The following is a 17,352-nucleotide window of genomic DNA, read 5'->3' as shown; positions in this document are numbered from 1 at the left end:
ACCTGTAGATATACATGTGTTTTTAAAGCAATATTACTTCATATATGAAAACATCACCTAAGGGCAACAGCAGGCCAACTCTCGAGAATTTTAAAAGACCCTTAGTTCGAGCATATCCTAAAGAATTCAAATTCTAGATTTTAACGCATTTCTGAAGACCCACGTGTGTACTTCTCTTGTGGGCACTTTGGCTAATTTTAGCTACTCCATATTCTACGGATTTGCAATTACGCCGCAATGGAAAAGTCTGGAATAAACACCTTCTCAAGGCAAGAAAGCCTCTCGAGTTCTGTGGCGCGAGCTGGGAACCCAGGAGATAGGCTAGCACGTGGCGGGCACAAAATGTCTGACGGATGGTCGGAAGAACGTACGCCCGCGACCCTCCATCTCGGAACCCCCGGAGCGGCCCTCCCTCGCGGGCCCTCCGGGAGGGACAGCGCCCTGCGGTGGAGCCCGGCCCATCCCGCGTTAGTGACCTCAAAGACTAGAGAGCAAGGATTTAAAACGTCCAGCACACCAGGTAAACCCTGGTCGACGAATTCCCACAAGTTCGCCACTTGTTAACCACAGCCACCTGAGGGCACGAAACCTGGTCGCTCGCTTAGCCCAGAGCGGGTCGGGAAGCCCCGCGCGGCTGCCCTCGGCGGGAAAGCCACTGGCCCGCTGGGGCACCGGCCGTGGCGCTAACTGGCCCCGCGCTGGTCCGCGGCGTGGGGGCTCGCGACGGCGGGCAGCCGCGCTAAACCCGGGAGATGAATGGGGCAATTCCCACAGGTCGGACCCACGCCCACGCAGCCGCGCCGCAAGAGGACCGCCCTCAGGCCCCTGCAGCCCGCAAGGCGCGCAGCCGACCACACCAGGCCGCTCTCAAGCACGTGGGAGGCCAGAGGCCGCCCGGCCCAAGAGCCGAGCCGAGGCCCGCCCAAAATCCCGCGCGCCGAGCTGAGGCCCGCCCGAAACCCCGCGCGCCCGGCGCGGGGCGGGGGCGGCCGCCTGCCGTTGCCCTTTTAAGAAGGGGGAGGGGGTCGGCAGCGCGCCCGCGACGGGATGAGGCGGCGGCGGCGGCGGCCACGGCGCGCGGCTCCCGCCAGTGCGAGCCAAGCCCCGGCGGGGCGGGGGGAAACAGATCGAGGGCTCGGCGCGGGAACAGGCGGCCAACAGCCAGCACCGAGGGCGGGCTGCGGGCAAGGCCAAGCTCGTGGGCCGGCTCACCAGGCGGAGGGAGACGGGCACCCGCCAACATGGCGCTGCGGCGGCCTGTGGCGCGCTCCGGCTGGTGTGAGGAGCCGCCGCCCGCCCACACGGAGGGGCCAGCCTCCCGGGGCAAGGGCAGGGGCCCCGGGCTCCGCCGCCGCGGCGCAGGGGGAAGGGCGAAGCGGTCGCCACAACGGTTGGCCCTGGTCGACCCAGGCTGCCCCTGGGAGACCGGAGTGGGCAAGGCCGAGGACGAAGAGGGAGCGACGGAACGGGGGAGAAAGTTTTATTTTTAGGCTTGAAAAATGGCGGGAACCGCGTCCTTTTTTCAAACTTGGCCTCGGGAGGGGCGGCGGTTGCGCCACCTCCGCCGCCCTGGCCCGCCCCTCCCCCGCTCCGCGCGCCAGGCCGCGCCCGCCCAGGCCCCCAGGCCCCTGAGGGGGCTTCTCGCTCCCTTCAAAGAAAAAAAGCCCCCTCCTCGCCCCACGGCCGCTGCCCTCGGCCGGGCCGGTGCCCACTGCGAGCTCCGGCCACAGAAGCCCCCGTCCCGCCCCACCCGCGCCCCTTCCCCGGCCGGCCCGGGGCGCGCGGAGCCCGGCGTGGCCCAGGCAGGGATGGCCGCGCAGCTCCTCGGCAGGCCCGGCCTCCGCCCGGCCGCGCATCCCGGGAGGCTGCAAACATGGCTCCCAGCGTTACACAACCCCCGCCTCCCTCCCTCGCCGCCGGCCACTTGCACACGCGCTCCCTCAGGGGAAAGACCCCGGCGGGCGAAGCGCTCAAAGTTTGCTTTCCCCCACACCGCTGCCTTCCCCCGGCCGCCCCAGGGGCCCGCGGGCGGCAAAGAGTTAATCCTCGTGCGCTCGCTCCCCCCTCCGCGCCCGCCCGCCTTCCCCGTCCGAGCCCACGAGCTGCGCTCTTCCCCACGCCGGGGCCGGCGAACCCTCAGCCCGGGCCCCGCAGGTGGCCACCATTACATGCAAGTCATCGGGGGAGAGGGTGCCCCGAGGGGGCTCTGCTTACAGCTGCCGGGGTCCGGTTCCTCAGCTCCAGGTGGATCCTCCTCTTCATGTCCATGTTCCCCTCTTCCCCCCTCTTCAAACTTAACTTTCCGCGGCGGGGGCGGAGGGGGGAGAGGCCTCCCGGCCTGCGCAGCGAGGGCCGTCGGAAGGGTTTGCTCGCGGCAGAGGCCGGCGGCGCGGTCCTGGGTGGCGGGCGGCGTGCGGGCAGGCGAGCGGAGCCCCCGGAGCCAAGTTACTCACGGGAGCGGAGAGAAACCATGGAGGGAAAAGGGGCCTGGAGCGCAGCGCTGGGCTCACTACCGCCGCCCCCGGCCGCGGCCTGCACTGCGCTTAAACCGGCGACGCGGCGCGGCAGCTGCTCGGCTCCACTCGGCCCCGCGCGGCGCTGCTCGGCTCGGCAGCCGCGGCTGCACCAAGGACGGGGCGGGGAGACGCGCGGCGGGCGGGGCGGAGGCTGGGGAAAGGCGGAGGCTGGGGAAAGGCGCAGCCCGAATAGAGGAGCGACTTCCTCCCTCTCCGATTGCACGTGGGGCGGCTGATGTAAGACCTTTCTCGGGGGGGGGGGCTTCCCCGCCCTCCGACCCCCGCCGCGCTGAGACTCTTTCACCCCCCGCTCCCGACCCCACCTCGTCGCGCCCGGAGCTGGGCTTGCAGCCCGGGCTGGGAGGTTCGCGGGGAGGGCTGGTGGGAAGCTTTGCAGTCCGGCTTCGGGGGTCCCTAAAGCCCAGTCCATCCGGGGAGGCTCACGGGGGCGGCCCGACGCCCGCGGAGGCGCGAGATGTGAAGAAGCCGGGGACAGAGAGGCTTTGACGTTCAACTTTTGCCTGCCACACAGTCTGGGGCCAACAGGCCGACCCCCGCTGCCTCCTTTGGCAGAGTGGCGTCCTTAGTGCTGCCGAGGATTCCCCCCCGCCGTCGGGACGGAATCGCGGCCGGCCGGCCCTGGCAGGGCAGCTGGGGTCGCTTGCTAAGCCACAGAGCAGCCGAGCATCCCCACCCTGTTCAGGAGAGTCTCCCTCGGTTTTCTAACATTTTAATAGGAGCTGGAGAAGGAAACGATTAGCATTTCTAATAGGGCCTCAGGGTTTCCCTGCAGACTTTTTTTTTTTTTTTTTTAATCTCATTTATTCCTTAGGGCACCCCTGTGAGGTGTGTAAATTCTTGGTGGTCTAAGTTTCGCTGAAACCTGGCAGGCAGCCTTTGTCATGGTTTGGCTCAAAGGGTCCCAGGGGTTAGAGCACCAGATCAGGATGAGTGTTGTGCTTTACAGAACACCGGGGAATGACGTTATATTCAGCGTAAAATAAGTAAATACATAATGTGTCAAATACAATCTAAGAAGATAGTACTGACAAGAAGCACCAAAAACTAAGAACAATTTGTTAAAGAAAAACTTGAAATTCTATGCATTAACATAAAGTTTTATGGAAGTTAAGAAAGTGCCCCCTTTCCTATTTTACCTAAGTTTTAGTGGCAAACAACCCAAACTTAGTTGTAAGCCAATTATATATCAGCTTTTAAAATGAGTGAGTTAACATTCGAAGATGAAAGTTTTAGAAGGAATATGGGAAAAGAAAAACTTTCTAGTATGTAGTTCCCTGACTCCTTTTGTAGCCTCAGCAGACGTCTTTATGACAAGGGAAAATGGAGACAGATGTTCTCAGGAGGTTACAAAAGGTCTGTAACTAAGGTTATGAGAACCACAGGGCTATGCAATGAGGGCTTTTACACACACACACACACACACACACACACACACTCGGTTTCATGAGCCAACAAGCGATTATTGAGGATCTGCTTTAAGGGGCTTGATATTATTACTCTAATTCTCAGACAACTTTCTGAAGTAGGTGATAATTTAATCAATTTACAGATGAGGAGCTCAGGAATCTTAAGCTGCACGTCCAGCAAGAAGCAGAGCTAGGATTTAGACCCAGATAGGTCTGACTCCACAGCCCACCGTCTTCTGCTACATCATCAGTCTGGCTAGAGTGGAGTCATAGCATGGTGGGGGCTACTTTGGTGCTGTAGGTTGGGAACAGTCGCAGAGGGCTTTTCATACCAAACAGCATGCAAGTGTCCTCTTGCAGGAAAGGGGGGATGGTGCTGAAGGAGTCTTAAACGTGGTAGCTCTGTGCTAGAGAGTGGTAGTCTGATGGCTCCCGGAGGAGATGGTATTAATCCTTAGCATCAGGACAAATCTTGAGACTCTGTCCTCTCTTTATGGCCAACTGGAGGGTATGAAGGACTCTTTCCCTAGGGTACATAGCTCACAGGATAGATGTGTGTTTTATAGTATTAAGCTACAAAATAATAAACACAGCAACAATGTGCTGCAAATAGAAGGCAAAAGAGCCAAAGGAGGACAGACTACAGACACCGCACTGTCCGTTCTTACGCAGCCGGTGCTGGCACGCACCTCTGTGAACAAAGAGCATGTGTTCCAGTGACATGCTTCTTTGTCAGGGGCTTCACTGCCAGAGACATAAATAACACAGGCAGAGCAGGGTGTGTCTCATTGCCCTGCCAACATCTTCTACGGGACTGTCAGTCTACAGGCATGAAGGGGCTGTTGTCACAGCGCCTGGGTTTTGAATATTGCTGCACTTAACATCATTCTCTGTATGCATCTGTGTGTGAGAAAGATGTAGAATATTCAATTGTATCTAATCTGCAAGTATTATCATGTCCATGGATTTATGAATTTCAACAAGGGCTGAAAGGGAATAAGGAAATGTAAAAACAGTTTGTTAGACCAAACTAAGAATGAATTTCTTTTTACTTCCATTGATGTTAACGTTTGACCAATAAGTAATAAAAATATCAAATAATGCCAGGTTTTGGCACCCCTTGAGCCTTAAAACTGCCTGTTAATCAGAATGGCTGTGTATTCCAAAAAGCTCTAAAATGTCTGAGCAGAACACTCTGAGCCAGTTTGTAACTCCTTGGACCTGTGCCCCACCCCCCTGCCTCAGCAACAGCATGTTACTTGTCATGTCATCAGATGACTTGAGCCTTCCCCACAAACTTTGTGGCTGTGGACAGACTTTAATAAATCTGAAGATGAGAGGAAACAGCCCTACTAGGTCATTGATTTAACTAGCTCTGAACCCAGCTTAACAGAATGGGCACATTTTAGTAACGACAGTATATGAAGCTGATACATAATATAAGGTGAGGGAATGGTTACTCTTTAAATACTTCCATTCTTCCCGTCCTCTTCCATACACATGTGCATACACTGGTAAGAACATATCTCTTCCCCACCCCGGACTTTCCACAACTTAGTGTGTGTACCTCTATTATCGCAGTTCGGCAACAAATGGTAGTTACTGAAGGATCTAACTTCTCAATTAGAACTCAGACAACTATTTCTGGATGATAGGAATGGAGAGGAGGACCTTGGGTCCATCTTTAGAACATAGCAGATGCTTTGCAAATGTATGTTATGTTGAAAATAATGTCACATGTACTAAAAAATACCATCTAGGCAGCTGAGGTTATTGAGACAAGGGGAGAGGGAGAGGCAAATAGGTGAAAATGGGTTAAGGGAGGAGATCCTCTTAGTCTCCACATGATAAAAACAGAGGAGGGGAATGTGTCAGGTGTACAGGAAGTTCTAGGCCCAGTAATGGGCCCCTGCCCAGGTTCCTTTCTGCTATCTGAACCAGCTAGAGGTGCTAGGCCTTCCTGGTGCAGCAAGGAAGAGCTATGACTACAAGAGTCAGGTCCAATATTTGTTAAGCACCATCCTTATGCCAAGTGCTGTGCATGGGACTTTTGTGTACCCTGCTTCTCAGTTAATCCTAGCAACAGCTCCCCGGGACAGGACGATAATCCACCTTTTTTAGTGTTTAGGAAACAGACTCAGCAAAGCCAAGTAGGTTTGCTGAAATTCACATAACTACTAAGAAGCTAGATTTCTCTGTCATTAAGGGCTCACTGTAATTTATTCTCATTACTTTGATCGACTAGTCCTCACAACTGCTTCTGAAAAAAAAAAAAACATTTTTTTCCTGTTTTGAAAAGGTTTACTTGCTCATTGTGCAGAGAAAATTAAAAAATAGAAAATAAATTTAAAAGTTCCTGCCATTGAGATATAACCACCATTAAGTTGTATATCCTTGCAATTTTTTTCTATACTATACATACTGTTTTTAAGTGTTGGGATCAGATTGAAGATTTTTTTTTATAAACTTGCTTTTTCCACCTATCATTATGATAAATCTGTATTAATATAACTTTCTTCAGTGGTTTTCCCTTTTAGGAGAAGGACTTCAGTGAAACGAGAATCCCACTCCGCCACTTACTGGCTGTGTGCTTTAGGGCAAAAATATAGCCTCTCTGGGCCTCAGGCTGCTCATCTCAGAACTATTGAGGGTTGGAAATAATTACATTAGAGAAGCTGAGTGCCTGTCACTTTTCTCTGCGCCCCAGCTGCAGTCACTGCAAGCCTGAGTCCCTTCCTTACCCAAGCAGCATCCCAGAGCCTGCTGGCCTCTTCCAAGGCTGGGAACATTCTGCCGTTTCCATCTCTGCTGCATATGCTACCCCTTTGGCTGAGGGGGAAATATGTTTTTAAATCTCAAATAGTCAGGCTCATTTTCTGCTTCACACAGTCCTTGGTCTCTCTTGAGGAACTTGGAACATGCTTCTGAGCTACACTGGAAAATATCGAAGTGCCCTTCTCCATAATTAGCCAGCATCCCTGCCATCTGGACCCTCTCATACCTCACAGGGATTTCCTTGTCCACATGGAACTGAGACTGATCCAAGAGTCCAGCCCCTGCTGACTGAACTCTGCCATCTGTTCCCCAGCTTGCCTTACCTGCTCCTGTCCAACCAGGCACCCCACCGTGGGCCTGTGCTTTAGTCGTCTTTCACTCTAGACCCTGGCACTACTGAGGTGGCTTGTGTGGTCCCAAATTTGCTAGTCTCTTATTTTGATAAAGGCTGCAAGTACCAAATATCCTTATCCTTGAAAATAAGGGCATCTAGGCCCCTGGCTTCTTTTTATGTTTATTTATGCATTTACTATAGAAAACTTGGAAACTATACTTACAAAGAAGAAAATAAGAATTTCCATCCAAGGCTTTTTTAAAGGGCCAAGCACTGTTCATGTTTTGTTGTCTATTCCTCCAGTCTTTTCTCTACACACATATGGCATTTTCTCAAGTCTTAGATAGTGAGAAACATCATGTCATTAGTAAGAGCTTTTCAGGAGGGAGGGAGGGGAAACCCACGACATCAAATATTCATGTCAATTTTAAGGGATATTTCACATATAGAAGTGAAAAAAGTATAATACCTAGGAAATATTACAGTTAAAAATATTTTTCAAAAGTGGGATAGTATAACCTGCTTTTTAGTTAACAATGTAGACGTATTTCCATGTCATTGAATAACCTTCTACAATACATATTCCTTGAAGATATTCTTCTACAAAAATGAAAATTTGTTTTTCTGGGCATAAAGATAATATACATTCATGTAGCAAATTCATGCAATGCAAAAAAGTATAAATAAGAAAATAAAAGCCAGCCAAAATCCCATTACTTAGAGGGACTACTGTTAACATTTTTGTGAATATTTTCCAAGCTATTACTCTATGAATGAAGATGCATATATATAATATATAATTTTATATAAATGGAATTCTATAAATGATACTTTATGTTTTTCATTTTCACTAAGCAATGGGTCACAGAGATTGCTCAAAGTCAGTAAGTTGGATCTACTTCATTTTTAAAGGCTGCATCATATTTTATTGTACGGATTGGAGAATAATTTACTCACCTGGTCTCCTACTGATAGGCATTTAGATTACTTCCAGTTGTTTACTATTATACATAACATCGTTGAATATATTTAGCTCCTTGGAATAAATTCCTGGAAGTGCAGTTCCTGAATCAGAGTGTACATGTTTCAAACTGGTATATACATAGCCAAATTGCCCTTCAAAGGCTGCTACTTTATACTCCCATTAGCAGTGCACAAGACTTCCCTTCACTCTTGCCTAAACTAGGTATTATCTTTGAAAAAATGTTGTCAATTAGTTTTCAACAAGGGTGCCAAGACAGTTCAATGAGGGAACGAATAGTATTTTCAACAAATGATGTGGGACAATTGGCTGTCCACAAGCAAGAGAATGAAGTTGGACATCGTTTACAAAAATTAATTCAAGGCCAGGCGCAGTGGCTCACGCCTGTAATCCCAGCACTTTGGGAGGCTGAGGCTGGCGGAGCACGAGGTCAGGAGATCGAGACCATCCTGGCGAACACGGTGAAACCCCGTCTCTACTAAAAATACAAACAATTAGCCGGGTGTGGTGATGGGCGCCTGTAGTCTCAGCTACTCGGGAGGCTGAGGCAGGAGAATGGCGTGAACCTGAGAGGTGGAGCTTGCAGTGAGCCGAGATCGCACCACTGCACTCCAGCCTGGGCGACAGAGCAAGACTCTGTCTCAAAAAAAAAAAAAATATTAATTCAAAATGGATCATACACCTAGATATAAGAACTAAAACTATAAGACTCAGAAGAAAAAGTAGGATGACCTTGGATTAGGCAAAGTTTTTTTAGATAGGACACCAAAAAGAAAAATAGATTAATTGGACTTCATCAAAATTTAAAATTTTGTGTTTCAAATGACTCCATCAGGAAACTGAAAAGACAATGCATGGGATGGGAGAAAATATTGCAAATCATATATCTTATAAGACACTTGTCTTCAGATGTATAAAGAACTATTGCAGGCTGGGCACGGTGACTCATGCCTGTAATCCCAGCACTTTGGGAGGCCGAGGCAGGCAGATCAGTTGAGGTCAGGAGTTCAAGACCAGCCTGGCCAACATGGTGAAACCCTGTCTCTACTAAAAATACAAAAATTAGATGGGTGTGGTGGCGCGGCCCTGTGAAGCTGAGGTGGGAAAATCGCTTGAACCCGGAGTCGGAGGTTGCAGTGAGCCGAGATTGTGCCACTGCACTCCAACCTGGGCAACAGAGGGAGACTCCGTCTCAAAAAACAATGGGCAAAGGATTTGAATATACAGTTCTCCGAAGAAGATATACACATGGCCAATAAGCATATGAAAAAATGCTCAGCATCATCATTAGGGAAATATAAAAACCACAATGACATACAACTTCACACCCTTGTGCATTGCTGGTGAGAATGTAAAATGGTGCAACCTCTTTAGATCTTGGCTCACTGCAACCACCGCCTCCCAGGTTCAAGTGATTCTCCTGCCTCAGCCTCCCAAGTAGCTGGGATTACAGGCGCCCGCCGTCATGCGTGGCTATTTTTTTTTTTTTTTTGTATTTTTGTAGAGGGGGTTTCACCCTGTTGGCCAGGCTGGTCTCAAACTCCTGTCCTCAGGTGATCCACCCGGCTTAGCCTCCCAAAGTGCTGGGATTACAGGCGTGAGCCACCGCGCCTGGCCAACAACCTCTCTGGAAAACAATTTTGAAATTGTTTTGTTTACAATGTTAGGTTCATAGAAAAAGAAAAAGTTAAACATGCAATTACATATGAGCCAGCAATTTCACTCCTAGGTATATACCCAAGAAAATGAAAATGTATGTCCACACAAAATTTGCACATGAATGTTTATTGCAGCATTAGTCTTAATAGGCATAAAATGGAAACGACCCAAATATCCATTAGCGATAAATGAATAAACAAAATGTGGTTATCCATACAATAGAATATTATTTGGCCATGAAAAGGAATGAACATGGGTAAACCTTAATAACATTATGCTAAATGAAAGAAGCCAGACATAAAGGCCACATACTGTGTGGTTCTGTTTATGTAACATGTCCAGAATAGGTAGACAGAGACAAAGCAGATTTGTGGTTACCAGAGGTTTGGGGGAAGGGATGATGCAGAGTGACTGCTAACGGGTCTGGGGTTTCTTTCTGGAGTGATGAAAACATTCCAGAATTAGATTGTGGTGATGGTTAGGTTGTTCAACTTTGTAAGTATACTAAAAACCACTGAATTGTACACTAAAAAAAGTTAAACATATTGCTACCATATGACCCAGCAATTCTACTCCTAGGCAAATATCAAAAAGAATTGAAAACATAAATCTACACAAAAACTTGTAAAGGAGTAGTCATAGCAGCATTATTCATAATATCTCCAAAGTAGAAATAACCCAAATCCATCAACTAGTGAATGCATAAACAAAATATGGTGTATCTGTGTGGTAGGCAAAATCATGGCCCCCAAGGGACTTTGCAGATGTGATTAAGGATCTTGAGATGGGGAGATTATCCTGGATTATCCACATAGGCCAGTGTAATCACAAGGTGCTTAAAAGTTGAAGAAGAAGATGAAAGAAGAAAAAAGGAAATTTTGACTATAAAAAAGGAGGCCATAGTGATGCGGTGTGAGGACTTGAATGCTGGCCTTGAAGGTGGAGAAGGGAGCCATAAACCCAGGAATGTGGATGGCATCTACGAAGTGGAAAAGGGAAGGAAAAAGAATCTCCCTTGGAGCCTCCAAAAAGGAACACAGCTCTGACGACACCTTGGTTTTAGCCCAATAATACCTGCTTCAGGTTCCTAACCTACAGAACTGTAAGGTAATAAATTTGTGTTGTTTTAAGCTACTAAATTTGTGGTAATCTGTGGCCAGGCGCGGTGGCTCACGCTTGTAATCCCAGCACTTTGGGAGGCTGAGGCGGGTGGAGCACGAGGTCAGGAGATCGAGACCACGGTGAAACCCTGTCTCTACTAAAAATACAAAAAATTAGCCGGGCGTGGTGGCGTGCGCCTGTAGTCCCAGCTACTCCAGAGAGGCTGAGGCAGGAGAATGGCATGAAACTGGGAGGCAGAGCTTGCAGTGAGCCGAGATCACGCCACTGCACTCCAGCCTGGGCGACAGAGCAAGACTCTGTCTCAAAAAAAAAAAAAAATTTGTGGTAATTTGTTATAGCAGCAAATGGGAAACAAATATATCCATACAATGGAATACTATTTGGCCATAAAAAGGAATTAAATGCTGATATATGCGACAACATTGATGAACTTTGAAAATATGCTAACCGAAACGAACCAGACATAAAAGGCCACATAGTGTATGATTCCACCTAGATGAAATGTCCAAAATAGGCAAACCTGGCTGGGCATGGTGGCTCATGCCTGTAATCCCAGCACTTTGGGAGGCCGAGGTGGGTGGATTGCCTGAGGTCAGGAGTTCGAAACCAGTCTGGTTAACATGGTGAAACCCCGTCTCTTACTAAAAATATTTTCAAAAAAAGTAGCTGGACGTGGTGGCATGCACCTGTAATCCCAGCTACTCGGGAGGCTGAGGCATGGGAATTGCTTGAACCAGGAAGGTGGAAGTTGCAGTGAGCTGAGATCGCGCCACTGCACTCCAGCCTGGGCGCTGGAGTGAGACTCCCTCTCAAGAAAAAAAGGGCAAACCCACAGAGACAGATTAGTGGTTGCCAAGGACTGGAAGTTATGGAGAGTGACTGCTAATGAGTATGGGACTTCTTTTTGGGGGAAGGGAAATAAATGCTCTGGAATTTGGTAGTGGTGATGGTTGCACAACTGTGTGAATATACTAAAACTCACTGAATTGTATACTTTAGAAGGATGAACTTCATATCACTGTATCCCAGTAAAACTGATAAACTTTGTCAATTAGTTAAGTTGAAAATATCCCATTTGGTTATTTCAATTTGTACTTCTTTATATAACAAATAAAGCTAAATACTTTTTCAGATATTTTTAAACCATTTGTACTTCTTTGTAAGTTGCATGTTTGTGTCTTATTGGTGTTTTAAAATTATTTATTAACAAGTGCTCTTATATATTAAGAATGTTAGCCCTTAGTCTAACATATACATATCCAAACTATTTTTCCCAATTTTTGGTGTGTGCTTTTAAAATGTTGTTTATAGGATAGAGATATATCTCCATGTATAGGTGTAAACACACACACACACACACACACACATACATACACCACACACATACAGGAGAGATGAAGAAAAATTTTAAATTTTTATTTAGGATCAAACCAATCTTTATGGTTAATGCTTTTATGTCACGATTAGAAAGACCTTCCTCACTCCAAGATTATATCAGTATTCACCTATATTTTCTTCTGGTACTTCTGGTTTCATTTTTTATGTGAAATATTTCATCTACTTGGACTTTTTTTTTTTTTTTTGAGACAGGAGTCTCACTCTGTCGTCCAGGCTGGAGTGTAATGGTGGGATCTCAGCTCACTGCAACCTCTGCCTCTGAGGTTCAAGTGATTCTCCTGCCTTAGCCTCCCGAGTAGCTGGGATTACAGGCACCCATCATCATGCCTGGCTAATTTTTTTGTGTTTTTTGTAGAGATGGGGTTTCACCATGTTGGCTAGGCTGGTCTTGAACTCCTGACCTCAGGTGATCCACCCGCCTCAGCCTCCCAAAGTGCTGGGATTACAGGCGTGAGCCACCACACCCAGCTGTAAGTCTATTTCTGAACCTCCTTCTCTGTTCCTTTATTTTTCTGTCTGTGACCTTACCAGTACCTCTGGGAGAGTTTAAAAAATGCTAAGCCAGTGGACAAATGGCAGAAGAGCAGAAGTTTACTTTCTGGAGAAACAGGCTAATAGAGGTGTTGGGCTCAGAGACACCAGGCCCAGATGGCTATGGATTCCCCAGGCCCATTTCTTATCTCTCTTTCTGCAAAAGAACATATTATCAATCCAGCAGCACATCAAAAAGCTTATCCACCATGATCAAGTGGGCTTCATCCCTGGGATGCAAGGCTGGTTCAACATATGCAAATCAATAAATGTAATCCAGCATATAAACAGAACCAAAGACAAAAACCACATGATTATCTCAATAGATGCAGAAAAGGCCTTTGACAAAATTCAACAACCCTTCATGCTAAAAACTCTCAATAAATTAGGTATTGATGGGACGTATCTCAAGATAATAAGAGCTATCTATGACAAACCCACAGCCAATATCATACTGAATGGGCAAAAACTGGAAGCATTCCCTCTGAAAACTGACACAAGACAGGGATGCCCTCTCTCACCGCTCCTATTCAACATAGTGCTGGAAGTTCTGGCTAGAGCAATCAGGCAGGAGAAGGAAATAAAGGGTATTCAACTAGGAAAAGAGGAAGTCAAATTGTCCCTGTTTGCAGATGACATGATTGTATATCTAGAAAACCCCATCGTCTCAGCCCAAAATCTCCTTAAGCTGATTAGCAACTTCAGCAAAGTCTCAGGATACAAAATTAATGTACAAAAATCACAAGCATTCTTGTACACCAATCACAGACAAACAGAGAGCCAAATCATGAGTGAACTCCCATTCACAATTGCTTCAAAGAGAATAAAATACCTAGGAATCCAACTTACAAGGGATGTGAAGGACCTCTTCAAGGAGAACTACAAACCACTGCTCAATGAAATAAAAGAGGATACAAACAAATGGAAGAACATTCCATGCTCATGGGTTGGAAGAATCAATATCGTGAAAATGGCCATACTGCCCAAGGTCATTTATAGATTCAATGCCATCCCCATCAAGCTACCAATGACTTTCTTCACAGAATTGGAAAAAACTACTCTAAAGTTCATATGGAACCAAGAAAGAGCCCGCATCGCCAAGTCAATCCTAAGCCAAAAGAACAAAGCTGGAGGCATCACGCTACCTGACTTTAAACTATACTACAAGGCTACAGTAACCAAAACAGCATGGTACTGGTACCACAACAGAGACATAGATCAATGGAACAGAACAGAGCCCTCAGAAATGACGCCGCATAGCTACAACTATCTGATCTTTGACAAACCTGACAAAAACAAGAAATGGGGAAAGGATTCCCTATTTAATAAATGGTGCTGGGAAAACTGGCTAGCCATATGTAGAAAGCTGAAACTGGATCCCTTCCTTACACCTTATACAAAAATTAATTCAAGATGGATTAAAGACTTATATGTTAGACCTAAAACCATTAAAATCCTACAAGAAAACCTAGGCAATACCATTCAGGACATAGGCGTGGGCAAGGACTTCATGTCTAAAACACCAAAAGCAATGGCAACAAAAGCAAAAATCGACAAATGGGATCTCATTAAACTAAAGAGCTTCTGCACAGCAAAAGAAACTATCATCAGAGTGAACAGGCAACCTACAGAATGGGAGAAAATTTTTGCAACCTACTCATCTGACAAAGGGCTAATATCCAGAATCTACAATGAACTCAAACAAATTTACAAGAAAAAAACAAACAACCCCATCAAAAAGTGGGCAGAGGACATGAACAGACACTTCTCAAAAGAAGACATTTATGCAGCCAAAAAACACATGAAGAAATGCTCATCATCACTGGCCATCAGAGAAATGCAAATCAAAACCACAGTGAGATACCATCTCACACCAGTTAGAATGGCCATCATTAAAAAATCAGGAAACAATAGGTGCTGGAGAGGATGTGGAGAAATAGGAACACTTTTACACTGTTGGTGGGACTGTAAACTAGTTCAACCATTGTGGAAGTCAGTGTGGCGATTCCTCAGGGATCTCGAACTAGAAATACCATTTGACCCAGCCATCCCATTACTGGGTATATACCCAAAGGACTATAAATCATGCTGCTATAAAGACACATGCACACGTATGTTTATTGCAGCACTATTCACAATAGCAAAGAGTTGGAACCAACCCAAATGTCCAACAACGATAGACTGGATTAAGAAAATGTGGCACATATACACCATGGAATACTATGCAGCCATAAAAAATGATGAGTTCGTATCCTTTGTAGGGACATGGATGAAACTGGAAAACATCATTCTCAGTAAACTATCGCAAGGACAAAAAACCAAACACCGCATGTTCTCACTCATAGGTGGGAATTGAACAATGAGAACTCATGGACACAGGAAGGGGAACATCACACTCCGGGGACTGTTGTGGGGTGGGGGGAGGTGGGAGGGACAGCATTAGGAGATACACCTAATGCTAAATGACGAGTTAATGGGTGCAGGAAATCAACATGGCACATGGATACATATGTAACAAACCTGCACATTGTGCACATGTAACCTAAAACCCTAAAGTATAATAAAAAAAAAAAGAAAAAAAAAAAGAACATATTATCGGCCAGGACGTAGAATGGTATCAGAAGGATTTCTAGTTAGTCATGGTAAATTGATATGCTTATCTTCATACCCTCCCAAATCACTAAAAGGATTTAAGGATAGAATTGAGGAAATTTGTCCTGAAAATAGCATAAAAATATAAAGAAATATACTGAAGGAAAAATACATATAAAAGTAGAGAATCGGTCCAGGAGGTCCAACATCTGACTAATCAGAGTTCAAGAAAGACGGAAAAGACAGAATGGAGGGGATGAACTGGAAGTCTACATCCTAAATGGTGAGCTACTCCTCCAACTCCCCTTTTCCCAGCTGGCTCCAGAATGCTAATGGCTAATCTCCAGAGGCAGGAGACTGGAAGAGTCTTTTCTGGGGGAAAGTGACTGGTTTAAGAAAAAATAAGATAACCACATTTGGCTTTTTTTTTAGTTGTCATATTTTTAATTTCCAAGGGCTCTTTATTTTTAATGTTCGTTTTTCATAACATGCTGTTTTTATTCCATTAATGTAACATATTTTAACATCTTTTTTTTCTTTCAAGCATATGGAGCTCAGGTGAACATACTTTAACATCTTTAAATACATACACATGTATTTATGTATGTAAACATATATACATAAATATATGTATACATAAATATATTTATGGACATATATTTATATCTAACATATGTACATTAAATATATATATTTAAGTTTTATTCATTTTTTGAGGGACACAGTCTTGCTTTGACCCAGACTACAGTGCAGTGGCATGATCATACCTAACTGCAGCCTCAAACTTCAAGGCTCAAGCGATCCTTGTGCTTCAGCCTCCCGAGTAGCCACCACACCTGGCTAATTTTTTTATTTTTAATTTTTTTGTAGAGACAGAGTCTCACTATGTTGCCCAGGCTGGTTTCTCCCAGGCTGGTCTCTAAATCCTGGCCTCAAGTGATCCTCCCACCTCAGCCTCCCAAAGCTCTGGTGTTAGAGGCAGGAGCCACCAAGCTTGGCCCCTTAAGTTTTATTCTTATCTCTGAATTGTCTCCATTTTCTCCAGGTTTCTATTTATTTGTTTATTTTTGGGACAGAATTTTTGCTCTTGTCACCCAGGCTGGAGTGCAGTGGTACCGTCTCGGCTCACTGCAACCTCCGCCTCACAGGTTCAAGCAATTCTCCTGCTTCAGCCCCCCAAGTAGCTGGGATTTTAGGCACCTGCCACCACGCTCGGCTAATTTTTTTGTATTTTTAGTATAGACAGGGTTTCACCATGTTGGCCAGGCTGGTCTCAAACTCGAAATTGACCTCAGATGATCCACCTGCCTCAGCCTCCCAAAGTGCTGGGATTACAGGAGTGAGCCACTGCGCCCGGCCTCCAGGTTTCTTTTTAGTAACACAGAGTTCTGGCTTTCATTGTAGAGTCTTTCCTGAGTATATGATCATCCTTAAATATCCATTTATATTTATGAGAGAGGCACTAAAAAGTGCTTCTGTGGGAACTCTGTGTCCCCTGGTAGATCTTAAAGACTAGTAGGCACTCCCCTAGGGTGATCAGGAAGCAGGTTCCTTGAGGAACCCCCAAATGTCAGTATTTTTAGTACCGATAGCTGTAAATAATGAAATTATCAAACAATAATACAACGCAATTCCTCTGGGATTCCAGATCGAAATGGCCCACCAAGGCATATCATAATGAAGTTGAAGAAAACTAGAAATCCTAAAAGTGTCCTAAGAGGGGAAAAAAATTCATAACCTAAGGACTAGAATTCAAAATGGCATGAGCCTTCTCAATAGAACACTGGAAACAAGAAGACAGTGGAGCAACTGACATTTTCTTCAAAATTGTGAAGAAAGTTATCATCTTAGAACTTCCGCAGCCAAATTATCATTCAAGAGTAAGCATAGAATAAAGACATTTTCATACATTCAGAGTGTCAGAATATTGACCCTCCATGCACCCTGACTTTTCAGGAAGCTCCTGAAGAATACACTCCCATAATGTTAGTTGTACAGCTGGCCCGGAGGGCAATC

General features: G+C 46.2%; 1 protein-coding gene across 1 annotated transcript in view; it reads right to left on the bottom strand.

The window, feature by feature from the left end:
* The window catches only part of ANP32B (acidic nuclear phosphoprotein 32 family member B), a 32,202-nt gene extending 29,611 nt beyond the window's left edge, over positions 1-2,591 (bottom strand). The window contains exon 1 of the mRNA XM_032164647.2: positions 2,215-2,591. Coding sequence (XP_032020538.1) covers positions 2,215-2,268 — 54 coding nt within the window. The 5' untranslated portion in view covers positions 2,269-2,591. The remainder of the gene's footprint in view (positions 1-2,214) is intronic.
* Positions 2,592-17,352: the final 14,761 nt, after the last annotated feature.

The sequence above is a fragment of the Hylobates moloch genome, unplaced genomic scaffold (assembly GCF_009828535.3).
Source record: "Hylobates moloch isolate HMO894 unplaced genomic scaffold, HMol_V3 SCAFFOLD_10, whole genome shotgun sequence".
Classification (NCBI taxonomy): Eukaryota; Metazoa; Chordata; class Mammalia; order Primates; family Hylobatidae; genus Hylobates; species Hylobates moloch.
The sequence above is the reverse complement of the archived record's forward strand: the minus strand, read 5'-3'. Positions and strand labels throughout refer to the sequence as shown.